Source organism: Chinchilla lanigera, unplaced genomic scaffold (assembly GCF_000276665.1).
Source record: "Chinchilla lanigera isolate Chin_1 unplaced genomic scaffold, ChiLan1.0 scaffold00396, whole genome shotgun sequence".
NCBI classification, from domain to species: Eukaryota; Metazoa; Chordata; class Mammalia; order Rodentia; family Chinchillidae; genus Chinchilla; species Chinchilla lanigera.
In genome coordinates this window covers 6,852-19,651 of record NW_004955797.1, presented here as the reverse complement: position 1 = coordinate 19,651, position 12,800 = coordinate 6,852, and the positions used below count along the sequence as shown (strand labels likewise).

Sequence of the window (12,800 nt, the reverse complement as noted above, 5' to 3'; positions counted from 1 at the left end):
TTTGAGAATTTTAAAAAGAATTTGCAGAAGAGCTGAATAATCTCCAGCAGCCTAGACTCTGCCTATTGATACTCAGGGATGTGCTGACTGCTACTCTCATACGGCTCAGATGAAATAATTGAGTATTTTGTGATTGGAGACACCTGGTACTTTCTGAATGTACTGCATTTATGAATATCATCATGTTATTATTGAGTCATGTTTTGCACCAAGGGAGACCTGTGTTTTAAAATTTTAATTCTAAGTGGTGTTGAAGCCCAGTTCAATTTTGGGGAGCATGAAGCCTAAACTTTGTCTCTGTCTGTGTCTGTCTCTCCCTCGGCATTTAGCTCAGAGGCAGTCTCAACTGCTCTTTGTCACCAACCTCCACCAAATCAATCACCTAGTTCCGCTAAGTGTCACTCTTTAAAATATCTGAATTCTCTCTACTGGATGAACCAGTAGGTCATACGGAGTTGACTACCAGTGAGTTCATGGCGTTCTCTAAACCATAGCAGAGACCACCTGCCCCTCTGCTCCAGGTCTCCGTGACAGTCCTTCAAGGGGCCTCCCTGCCACCACCCTGCCCCCTTCTCTGCCCAGCTATGCCTTCCACCTGGCCGCCAGAGTCATCTGTTTGACAGGCACTGTGCCAAGCTGAGGACCACATCCTCTATATCCGTTCTCCTCCATCTCTTTCCTCACTAACGTAATGACTGTGTTTGGGGCAGGGATGTACTGAGCTAAACACACTTTCCCGGCTCCCTTGCACATGGGGTGGCCATGTGACACAGGTCTAGGCTTCTGGGAAAGCTCTTAGTTGCCTGGTAACAGAGGACAGATGCTGCTGACTAGCTCTCATGGTCCTCAGCTATGGCAACCATGGTGTGGGGACAGACCTAGCCTGCAATGGCGCCCACTGAACTGGCCCTTCTTCCCCAACAGGTGCCAAGTCACCAACCACGGATCCCCTCAGTGGAGCCACCTGCCCCACCTCCTTACCCTTTATAAGCCTCTACAGCATGGGATGCATTGTACAAACACTTGGGTCCTCTGGGTTGTCCTAACCTCAGAATATGTGCCCTGAATGCACACAGAAGTTGTGGTCTGTTTTTTGCCATCCTACCTCTTCCCCAAACACCATGAAGCTCCATTCCAGGCAACCCAGCACCACCCACCTGCTGCCACTCCTCCTGGGTAGGCCCCAGCGGCTCTCCAGCATCCGGGTCCCCCTCGGGGGCTGAAGATGAGGGCTCCTCCTGCTCCTGGACCCCAGGGAAGCCCGCTCGCTGCCGGCACAGCTCCAGTTCTAAGTCCACAGAGCGCCTCACCTGCCGGGACAGCTCCTGAGGGGCCAGGGGGACAGCGCAGGGGACGCTGCAGGACCGGCTGGCCCTGTGGGTCCTGCTGTCCAGGCTGGGGTGGAGCGGTGAGGAGGGGAGTGAGCGGCTCTGGGGCAGGAACCAGGGTGTGGGTCTCTGTGCAGGACTAGGTGCGGCGCTGGGTATGCTGGGCACCTCTGCCTGCCTCTTGAGTTCCCGTGGCATCGGGCGCCTCATGGTGGAGACGATCTAAACGTGTCCAAAGCAGAGAGAGAGGCTGGGGGACCACAGCAGGCACTTTCTAGACACCAAGGTGGCCTCCAGGACAGTCTCAGTCCTGGTGACCACCGAGCACTGTCTGTGCATGGTAGGCTCCAGCCTGGTCAGACAAGTGCAGACCTGCAGAGAAACCTGAGGGCCACAGCATCTTGACGTCACTGTCACACGCTCACGCCCTGTGGGGAGACTTCACCCTCATTCATTAATGTGTCATATTTACTGTATTTTACAAAAGTATCAATATTTCCAAACTGGAAACTTAAAACCAGTCCTTCGGCACAGGTACTGCTGTTGGAGCTACACCAAGCTAGGTCATCATTCCTTCCTGGGAGCCGAATGGCTTCAGACAAGGAAGGAGGACAACGCTCTCAGAAAGGCCGGCCCTGTTGACTGTTCTTGTCATCCCACAGATGCTAGAGCAGGGGCGGTAGGGGGCGCTGTGGTGCCATCTGTGGCTTATTTCCCAGTAACCCCGGTTCCCTGGGTTCAAATGTGGGCCAAAGCTATTGAGCAGGGAATTCTGGAAATAAACAACTCATAGGTTTCAAGTTATGTGCGTTGAGGAGCATGGTGAGATCTTGCACCCCTACCTGGCCACCCTGGCCACACAAGTCATCAGTGTGTCTGGTGTAGCCAAGCTGTACACACTGCCTGAATGCTGCTGATCTGAGCCATGGGATGGGTGATCACGGTATCCCAGTGCTCAGTTCAAGTGACCCTGATTCTGCTTAACAAGGCCCACAAAGCCCAGGAGCTGTGATGCAAGCCAGGCCCTGAGCATGGCACACAGAGGCCACTTAACCTGGTGGTCCTGCTGCAGGGCATGCAGAGAAGCACCCGAGAGGCAGGCTGGGTTCTGTGGTCTCAAGCATCCACAGAGCCTCAGGACAGGTCCCAGCAGCAGGGGGCCGCTACATGTGGTTGGAAAAGGGCAGCAGAGGCAGCTCTGTGGGAAAGGAGCCCTGTGCACAGCCTTGTGTGGGAGAGGAGAGGGCGTTCCTACGGCCCAGGCTCAAGCAGGAAGGAACTGAGCAGCGTCCTCGCGGACTCCAGCCACCACGGCGCTGGGACCCCGTGGAGAGCAGAGAGGACACAGGCAGAAGGAGAGGCAGGGTCAGGCCGCATAGCCATGTGTGGTGCTAAGTGGGAAGAGAGAGCGGCCCCCCCTTGTGCGCCTGAGCACCGTGCTGGACAGCAGGGGAGTCGACCTCCGTAGGACATCGGTGACAGAGGTCTAGTCCAGTGATGGCAACTCTATGAGAGCTCTCAGTGACACAAACACTTCACTGCAGCCTGCGTGCCATAGGTCTGCCACCGCTGGTCCAGTCCACAGAGAGGACTGTGAGCATGCTCAAAGAATGAGCATTCACTGCAGCTCAGTCTAAGGACGGTGGCATCAGAAAGCCCCATCCCACGGTGGACAGGCCCAGGCTGGGAACACAGAGCACGCCCAGAGAGGGCGAGTAGAAGGAACCCATTGAGGGGGACAGCAGGGACCCCTGTGAGAGCCCAGCAAGGCGCTTTGCAGCAACCCAGCCTTGGATGTGGGAGGGGAAAGCCAGGCCACGCTCATGGACTCACCACCTCCCCTCCAGCAGCCAACCCTTCTGGCCTCATGGAACAGTGGATGTTATGATCTGCTCCGAGTAACATCTGTAGCTCACATTCTTCTCGAGAATCTCCAAGGGTTGAGGGCGTGGACATAGATGGGGGCTTGGTGTTGAGGATTTGGGGGGAGCTGTTGAGTGTTGCAGCCCTCCCCGCTTCCACGTCTGCCAAAGAGCTATCCTCCTCCTGTCTGAACACTGTTTGGCTGTACACAGACATGACTTGTCTTTCAGCTACCGAATGACACGGAGCCATGCCCAGACTTGGTAACTAGGACCTACACCCAGAAACCGTGGGCTTTCAAATTGGAAGCAATTACAGGATAAGCCTGGAGTGTACCACAGGGGAGCGTCACTGGTGGAACACAGACTGTTTGGAGGTGTAGTGGTTCAGGTGCTCTACCTCAGGGGAGCAAAGCCACAGCACCAGGTACCATCCCCCCACGAACAGGTGACACTGCTATCCATTATCCTCTGTGGGCTGTCAGTGCTTCTCCTCCTCTTCTCAGGCTCCAGAACTCAACATGCGGGAGACATTTGCTTTATGCTGGCAGTGAACAGGACAGTAAGGTGAGATTTGCATTATTTCACTCATCTGTACCTTGTGTCTGTCTAATTTAGCCAAAAGCTCCAGGTCTGTCCTGTCCGACACTCCACCATGAAGAATCAGGACTTTCTCATCCACCAGCGTGGCCAGGGGAAGCCAGCAGAATACGTCCTGAAGCGTTCTTAATATTTTCTTCCCATGTATCTGAAAACATGATAGTAATAAGATAGTAGCTTTCCAAACTCACTCAGTTTCTCTAAACTAAGAGAAACTTCTTCTAAAAGTGGCATAGTAGCCAGACATGGTGATCTGTAATCTGAGCACTCAGGAGGCTGAGGCAGGAGGATTACTGTAAGTTTGAGGCCAGCCTGGGCTACACAGCTAGGCCCCATCTCAGTCCACTCCCCACAAAAAGAACCATAATAAAAGCAGCCTACTTTATATTTATGCATCACTTCCTTGGTGAAGCCATACCTAGGCAGAGAAGCAAAAGTGGACATTAAAATAAACAGTATAAAATGCATATTTTATACATATGTACTTAAACTATTTAGAAAGAAACTGAGGCATAATTACCAAAATATTTACAAGTATGACATTATCTCTGGGTAGAGAAATTATGAGATATTATAATTATCTTCCTTTTGTTAAAGGAAGGGGAATCCTTATCTGCATGCTAAGGCATGTTATGTGAAAAAATGTCTTACTATAGAGCAGAATAATTTGTAAAATTTTTAAAATCTTTAAAAATAGTATATACTGTGTATTCTACTTTCAGAAATTAGCAAATTACTTTGGAAAGGCTTCTCTCACAAGAAACTCTCGCAAAATATTTTTTTTAAGAATGGGCACAAGCAGACATGAAGGCCCCAGCACGCCTGGGTTGTACCGTAAGTTCACCATGTGGTCCTCATGGTTCCCTCGGTTCAGGTGGAACTCTTTCGGGTAAACCAGCATAAAGGCAAACAGAACCATTAAGATCTCTACTGAATCCTGGCCTCGGTCCACGAAGTCCCCGTTGAACACGTATGCACGCTCTGGCGACGGGAGGCCGTTCTTACAACACAGGGAAAGGAGGCAGTGCAGGAGGCCGGCAGGAGAGGGAAACCAGGTTAAAGCAGTCGGCATCTGAGCACCGGCCAGGCCTAAGCCACGGCTGTGCTCCCCAGGTCTCCTGCCAGTGTGACAGGTTTTCTACTGCACCGTGTCCCCCCAGCCAGGCAGAGGCTCTGAGACCCTCATCAGAACAGACCCACACCGGGCCAGAATGTCACCATGGCGCTGGACCAGTGCTGGGTGGTGAGGCGAAGACCAATTTTAAGTTCTAGCCACATTAAAATACTCACAACAATAACAATTATCACAGATTCCTCAGGATGAAGCCAGAAAATACATGGAGAAGTGCTTTGGGAAGTTTAGCATATCTATCTAGTAATAGCACATTAAAATATTATGATATTCACATGTTTGTTCTATGGTCTGCATTTTATAGCTAAGCATAGATAGGAAAACAGCTTTTGGTTGCTTTGTTAGTAACCGAGCTTCTTTGTCTAGAAAAAGAAAAATTGCTGAAGAATGCTTCCTTCTACTTACGAAGCTACCATTTTTATATGTGTTAAACAGTATACAAAAAATGTAGTGGAATAAAATACAAGGCTTTTATGCCATATATTCACCACATAGAAACCAATATTTTAAAACGTAATAGTTTAAAGATTCTAGCACTATTTAAGCATTTGTTTACTGTACACTGTGAACTTCTAGGCTGAGCCTCACAGAAAGGAACTTGATGCGAACGCTCATACCTTATAGAATATGAATATTAAGTCGTCCAACTGGCCGTGTAAGTCTCCTAATAAAGGGAAAGAGCATAAGTTCTGATCGGTCCTTCCTCTTGTTTCTTATTTTTACTGAAAAAAGGAAAACCCTACACTAGAAAAACCGGACAAAGAATCGGAGGCTCGCTGCTTTCCCACGCATCACAAAGGGACACTCGTTAACTCGCCCTTGCTGCAGGAAGCACCACTGCTCCTGCACGGCCATCGTAGAGAGCGAGTGACCTGAAGTTTCAGCAGTGATACACGGAGCACTGCAAGCCTGGAGAAAAGGAGGGCTCTCCTCCAGTTACAGGCCAGCATTACGTGAGATTTCCAGAGAAGTTGCAAACCTAGACGTTAATGTGGCGTTCTCTCATTGCCGAGTGTCGGGACACTGATGTTTAGAGTCTGAGGTCACAGAGGACACACAGGACGTGCGTGGGCTGCGTGTGGCCCTGTGTGGCCCTGGGCTGCATGTGGGCCTCAGTCCACGTGCACAGACACCGGCAATCTGTGAAAATGCAAGGCCAGGGAACACCGTGTGTGGCTTGCTCGATGCTGATAGGCAAATTGGTGTCCGCCACGGAGGGCCTGGTGTGCCGTGTGGCTGGGTGTGAGCTCGGAGTCAGGACGGATTGCTGAGCCGCCTGAGCCTCCTCCCTCAACCCTCTGTGTACACAGTGCGGGACACAGGGTGACGGATAGTTTGAAGGAGTAGAACTCACCTGCCCGCTCGCCTCCCTCCCAGCTGTCCCTCCACACAGAGCCTCCAGCTGCCGCCCGGCTCTTACCACACACTGTGAGCTCCTCGCTGTAGCAGCTCGACACCCGCGTGATGTTCGGCAGCTGCGCCAGGTGCCTCCTGGTCTCATGCAGGAGATGCAGGACGTAGTGAGCGTGCAGCTGCTGCTGGGAGGGAGGCGGAGGACACAGGACACTGACAGCCACAACCTGCTCAGAGACCCCAGCGGGGCCCGGGAGTGGCTCCCAGGATGCTGCAGGGACCCTTACTTTCTCACCCACACCGCCCTTGTTTCTGCTTTTCATCGCCCCCGCTGTCCCCCCAGCCGACCTGAGCGCCTCTTCTCCTTCCCACCTCCTCTCCAAAGCCCCGTGTCTGGGCTTGAGGGCGGGGCACGGCTATCTCCGCCGAACAGGAAGAAGCTCGTGTGGATGGGAGAGAGCGGCCGGCCCTGCCATGCCGAGAAGAAACCCGACTCCTCTCTCCCCGAGAACCTGACCTGCAGCCCAAATCTGACCACTTCTACTACCTCTGCCTCTCCCAGCAGCATTTCAGATCCTCTGCCTGGACCATTACAGCGGAGCCCTTGCCTGTACACTCCAGTCAATTTTTTTCATGGTACTGGGGATTGAGTCCAAGCCCTTCGCCCTCAGCTATATCCTTAGCTTTTTTCATTTTCTTACTTTGAGACAGGGTCGTGCTGTGTCACTAAGTTGTCTGGGCTGGGCTCAACTTGGAATCCTCCTGCCTCAGCCTCACATAGTATTGGGATCACAGGCAGGCACCGCTAAGCCTGGCTAACACTGCTCTTAACATGGTGACCAGAATGATTCTTTTAAAAGCAAGTCAGGTCACACCATCCCTGTGCTCAGTGTCCAGGGTCTCCTCATGCATTTAGAAAGATAAGTCACCCCTTCCATTCTTCCCGGCTCCCTGCTGAACAGCCAAGGGGCTCCCAGCTTCCCAGGCCGGAACTGCCCAGCAGACCGCCAGCTCTTCCCCTGAGCTCCCTGTCCTCCAACTGTTCTCTCAAACACCCGCCTGGCGTGTTCCCACCACCACGGCCCTGCGCTCAGAAAGTGCCTCGCAGCCTCTCCCACCCCAGCTCAGTTCCTGTCCCCAAGCCCGGCCTGGTCTCCTGGGCTCTGGTTCACAATCTGCCTCCCCTCCCGAGTGCCAGCCCCGGACAGGGACCTGTGCGTCCCACTCAGGCTGTGTCCCTGCGCCAGACCAGGCAGGGTACCGGCTGCTTGTGTCTGCAGGATGAATGCACAGAGAGACATCGGGGTTGAGGGGCCCCGCCAGGACCTTGGCCGAGGAAGGAAGGGCACTGTCTCTCCTGTTAACCCAGACGCCCGAGCAGGAGCTTTCTGTGTGGGCCGCTCACATGGGGCTGGGCCCCTGAGCTCACTTGTTTCAGCCTGAAAGCTTCCACCAGGGCAGTGGCATGGCTGGGAAGCAGCGGGAAGGACAGGCGCGGCCCTGTGTAGTTGGCGGGCACCTCGATGGCTTTGTAGTCACCGCAGGTCTCCAGCTCCGCATCCTGCGGACAGCTCTGCTCAGTCAGCATGCGGCTCAGGAGGTCCCCTGGCATGGGCAGAAGGGTGGCTCGCTGTGGGCAGACATGCCCTTCACGGCCCAGATGGAGGGACTGTGGTAGGGAGACAGGTCTGCCTGGCATCGGCTCACCCAGGACAGAGAGAGGATGTGAAACAGGCCGATGGGCATGGGTGGAGGAAAGGCTGGGCTTTCATCAGCGTGTGTGGGCCAGAGAAGGTAAGGAATATGAATGCCAGGGCTGTGAGCAGGGGAAAGGACAAAGCCGAGCTGGGCAGCACCTGACAAGGGCAGCAATGCCAGGCCGCTGGGCACAGCGCCTCCAGCTGCCCATGCCCTCCAGCAGCAGCTGACACACGGGGACTCCGATCCCTCTGCCTGGGTTTCCAGTTTCCCGCCGCATCTGGTGGCAGGTTTGGCGCCCCCTCGAGGCTGCCCCCTTCTGACCCTCCCCACCTCCTCCCACTCAGCATCCTCTGCACGCTGAATCAACTCCCTGCGCCACAACAGGCTCCAGGAGTGATTTTACCACCGGATTAGACCACGCTGTGATCTATCTGCCACCTCGCCCTCATCCTCGGGCTCCCCCTGGATTCACGGCCCTGTCCCTGAGCCCACACGCTCCCGGGTGCCCATGGCCTTGAGCTGGGAGGACATGGCCCGTTGCACTCACTCTCATGGCGGCTGCTGGGAGTGAAGTGACTCACGAGGTAGCTGAAGAACTCGTGCAGCTGCAGAGGAAGCAGGGGACCCGGCTTTAGAAACCAAGTGGAAAGGTGCAGGGGGTCCCAGTCACTGCCCGAGGCTGGGAGGCAGGTGGAGGCGCCGCCAGGCCACACCTGGCCCTGGTCCTGCTGCCCGGCGTACTCTATGGACTGGAAGATGCTCCAGGTGCAGCGCCGCCGCATCTCCAGCCGGGCCACATAGCGCCAGTACCACCTCTGGATCAGGGCCGCTGCCTTGAAAGCTGTGATCGCAAGAGATGCTGCCGTGAGCGCAGTGCTCTGTGCCCAGACCCCCACTCTGACCTCCTGCTGGCGCCAGGGCTCTCACTTGCTCCTGGTGGCTCAGGAGCATAGCTGGAGTCTGTGGAATGCTGCTGATCTCTGGAGACGCCAACACTGCACAAGCCCCTCCCCAGCCCAGGCCCACTGGCACCCGACTCCCGGATGCATGGAGCCCTAGATTCATTGATCTCTTTAATCAGCACAGCTGTCTTCTCGCTTAAAGATTCTCACTTTACAGATTCCCGCTGGCACATCTGATTCACCAGCATTGCTGCTCTAGCACTCTGGCGCTATTAGATAAAAGAAGGGCCGCTGAAAATGAGCACCTTGTCCCTCAGTGGTGGTTCTGCTGAGCCAGAGGCCTGAGTGGCCAACGGCAGGGAGTATGTGCCCAGGGGACGCAGGACAGCGAGGAGATTCTGTCACTCCAGAAGGGGCAGGATGGGTGAGAGTCCACTACAGCAGTGAGAACAGCACAGAACTGAAAGCTCAAGGATGATTTACCTCTGGGATTTTCCATCCCACATTTTCAGACTTGGTTGACCATGGGCTACAGAAAGCACAGGAAGTAAAACCATGGATACAGGGACCATGATATAGGGACGGGAGATTCGGTCCTGAGGACTCAGGAAGGAAGTGGAGACAGGGAAGACTGCAAGAACTCAGCAGCCTTCTTGGGGACAAGGTGGGGTGATGGGCACCAAGCTGGATGTTATGACAACACGCTGAGTCCCAGTCACCCGGGCCTTCACGTCATCATCTGAAAAGGGGCCGGACGAGGCACAGGCTGGGGCAAAACCATACACAAGCTCGAGTGAGCATGTCACATAACGCCAGGGCAGAGGAAGTCCCCCAAGTCCCGTGGGCTGGAGATGTCCCTATACAGGCATCCAGGCCTGCACCTCTCTGCCAGGACCTTGCCAGGTGGCCAGGGACAAGTTACAGTGTCCTGATTTCCCACACGAGGCTCAGGACCTGTAGTCAAGCAGTGCTGCCCAGAACTGGCAGCTGTCTGCACAGAGAACCAGGCTCCTCCCAAGATCCTGGACCTGGCCGTGCTGCCGGCGATGAATGGACTGTTGTGGGCAAGGCTGGATTAGAAAGGAAACCCCAGAGGTTAACTCAGGTCGACCTCGTGAACAGGAGACAGATTGACTTAATATATTTAGCTTGCATTAGACAGCTAACAGCATGCTTGCTGAATTCCTAACAGGAAAGCGGCTGCCAAAGTGGGAAAAGAAGCTGGGAGGGGTTTAAGCAAAGCCAAATTTTATTTCCTATGAAATAAAAAAATCCGTAGCATATTTCTCACAGGCACTCACTAAACCACAGGTGGCAGGCTGCAGCCCTGCGAGTCCTGTCCTCCTTGTCCAGAGGTGCTGACGGGAGTGTAAGGCAGGAGCTCCTGGCAGACGCAGGGATTTCTGCCCCTTGCTCTGGGCCTGGGGCACCTGAATCTCTGCAGGTGGAGCCGGGAGGGGACGTGCAGGTGCACAAGTCCCGCCCATGGTTCTTAAAGGTCAAGGCGGAAAAGCAGGGACACAAATGTTGCTGCTAACACCTTGCTCTGAGCATGTAAGGCAAGCAGTGCTGAGCGCGACACAAACATGAGCCCTCAGCCTGCTTCCCTGCTGGGGTAGGGGCAGTGGCTGTCTTTCTCCTTCCCTTCCTCTTCCCACCAGGGCCCTGTCTACAGCCCCAGCTGCCGTTAGCTGCTGTGGGTGCGGGGAGGTGCAGGTAGTTTAAGATCCTTTACCATTCGTCTCTTTCCAAAAGCACAGTGCAGAGCACTTCGGCCTTCTCACCTGGGCTCTGTGTAAATTACTCCTGGGGGCAAATTACAAATCCACCCAGCTGTCAACACTGCATGTGTAAGGGAACATTGATTCTATTTTACAGACTGAAGCATTTCCCAATTCTGAAGTCAGAAGTAAAACTGTGGCTGTGCATAGTGGCACTTGCCCATAATGTCAGCTACTGGGGAGACTGAGGCAGGAGGATCACAATTTCAGGTCAGCCTGGGCAACTTCACGAGAACCTGTCTCAAAACTTTAAGAGGAGGGAGAGCTAGGGATGCAGCTCAGTGGTCCAGTGCCTGCCTGGCGTAGAGGAGGCCCTGGGTTCTGGGCCCCATATCCAGCCTCGGAAAAGTTAACCCTGATTAAGAGCTTTGAAAAGCATAATAGCTCCATTTGTGGGCTGGGAGTGTAGCGCAGTGGCAGAGTCCTTGCCTGGAGTGTGCGAGGCCCTAGGTTCGATCCCCAGTACTGCAAAAACTAAACCAAATCAAATTCTCCATATATATATAAGAGCTCTGGGAGGCCCAGCACAGGGAAGTATAACAGAACAGATAAATTAGAAAAATTATTAAAATGTGACAGGTGTTTGTGTGGTTGCCCTTTATTTCCATTATCCTTGTCAAGAACACTTAACTCTGCACACCACCGATTTGAAGAATAAAAATGCCTGTAGGGAGGAACATCTTTCTCTAGTGCAAATGCGTAGTGAACCTCGACCTCTCTAGGAGAAGCAGAGGGCCCGACAGCGCCCTCTATGGGTGGCCTCTGCAGAGGTGTGGACCCAAGCTCCCCACAGACAGTGCTGCAGGAGGCTGTGTGTGGCCAGTGGGTGAGCGATGGCCTTGCACGCTTGGGGCTGGGTCCAATCCCAGCACTGCAACAACAGAGCAACAGGAAGGTGCACCACACAGGGTCATTTCCAAACAAAACCGAAAACAGAGAGCTGAGTCCAGACACTTAAAGGGAAATCTCCAGGTGTCCAAAGTGAAGGTGGAACCCACAGCCAAAGCCTCCCACAGGCGCTGGAGTCAGGCAGCCCCAGGGCACCCGCAGAGCAAACCTCTGTACCTGGGGCTCCTGTGTGCGGCAGCAGGGAGGAGGCTACAGGCCCTGGGCACCCAAAGCGCCGTGATGGGGCTGTCGGGAAGGTACAAGCTTGTACAAGTACAAGTGAGGAATCTGTCTCCCAGCTCAGGCAGAGCAGGGAGTGAGCTGCCCGAGCCCCGGCCCCTGAGAGAAAGGAGGTAACCTGTGTCTCCTGTGGGTTAATTTCTTGTTGTTCACAAGATCAGGAAACCCTGAGCTGAAGCTCATTCAGAAATGGGTCCAAGCACCAGGCATAGTGGCACACACACCTGTAATCTCAGCACTTGGGAGGCTGAGGCAGGAGGGTGGGCAGTTTGAGGCCAACCTTGCTGTATAGAGTGAGTTCAAAGCCAGCCTTTCTCAAAACAAGGAGAGAAGGAGTTAAGGATGGAAGGAAGGAAGAGAAGGAGGGAAGAGAAAAGAAAGAGAAAAAGGAGGGGCCCACCCAAATGACAAACTGGGAAAACACACTTGCATTTATATCACAGAGCTGGCGTCCACATGAGACAGGGATGGCAGCGTGGGTGCCGTCCTGGCCTGAGGCTCTCAGCACACAGCGTGCCTCCAGCTCTTGGAGACCACGAGGGCATTCCCCTTCCACCCTATCCCCTTGGTGTCCCGACACGAACCTAAAGAACATGCCCCCACCCCATCGCTCTTCCTGACCTCTGGCAGGAGTCTGAGGAGCTTGACCTGAGGGAAACCCCACGCAGTCACTGAACATCATCCTCGAATACCACGGCAGCTTGGACTCCTTCGGGGCTTTGGCAGCTGTGCTGGTTCTGTCCAAGCCCACGGAACTTCACCAACTCTCCTCCCGATGTGAGGATTGGAAGAAGTGCAGGCAGTTACTGGTGCCAGCCCCGACTGCTCCCAGATTCCAGGGACACAAAATAGAAGCCGACCGGAGATGGCCTCTGCGGCGCCCTGCCCTCCAATCCCAAGGGCAGACTCTGGTTACTGACAGCGCCGCTGCAGGGCTCGCATGCTTGGAACCCTCCCCAGTGCACTATGACCTCGAATCTGCAACAGACAGGGCCACTCTGGGTCAGACTCAC

At 54.3% G+C, this 12,800-nt stretch overlaps 1 protein-coding gene across 1 annotated transcript; it reads right to left on the bottom strand.

Annotated features, from left to right (window-relative positions):
* Window positions 1–1,153: 1,153 nt before the first annotated feature.
* LOC102011387 (serine/threonine-protein phosphatase with EF-hands 2-like) lies at window positions 1,154–12,588 on the bottom strand (the record flags this gene model as incomplete). The annotated part of the gene is given in 10 exon segments (XM_013510194.1): window positions 1,154–1,550; window positions 3,789–3,938; window positions 4,172–4,208; window positions 4,624–4,790; window positions 5,540–5,586; window positions 6,343–6,460; window positions 7,705–7,880; window positions 8,524–8,581; window positions 8,690–8,817; window positions 12,409–12,588. Coding segments are annotated over 10 exon segments (1,339 nt in total), but the record flags the coding sequence as incomplete, so codon positions are not given.
* Between the last annotated feature and the right edge of the window lie 212 nt (window positions 12,589–12,800).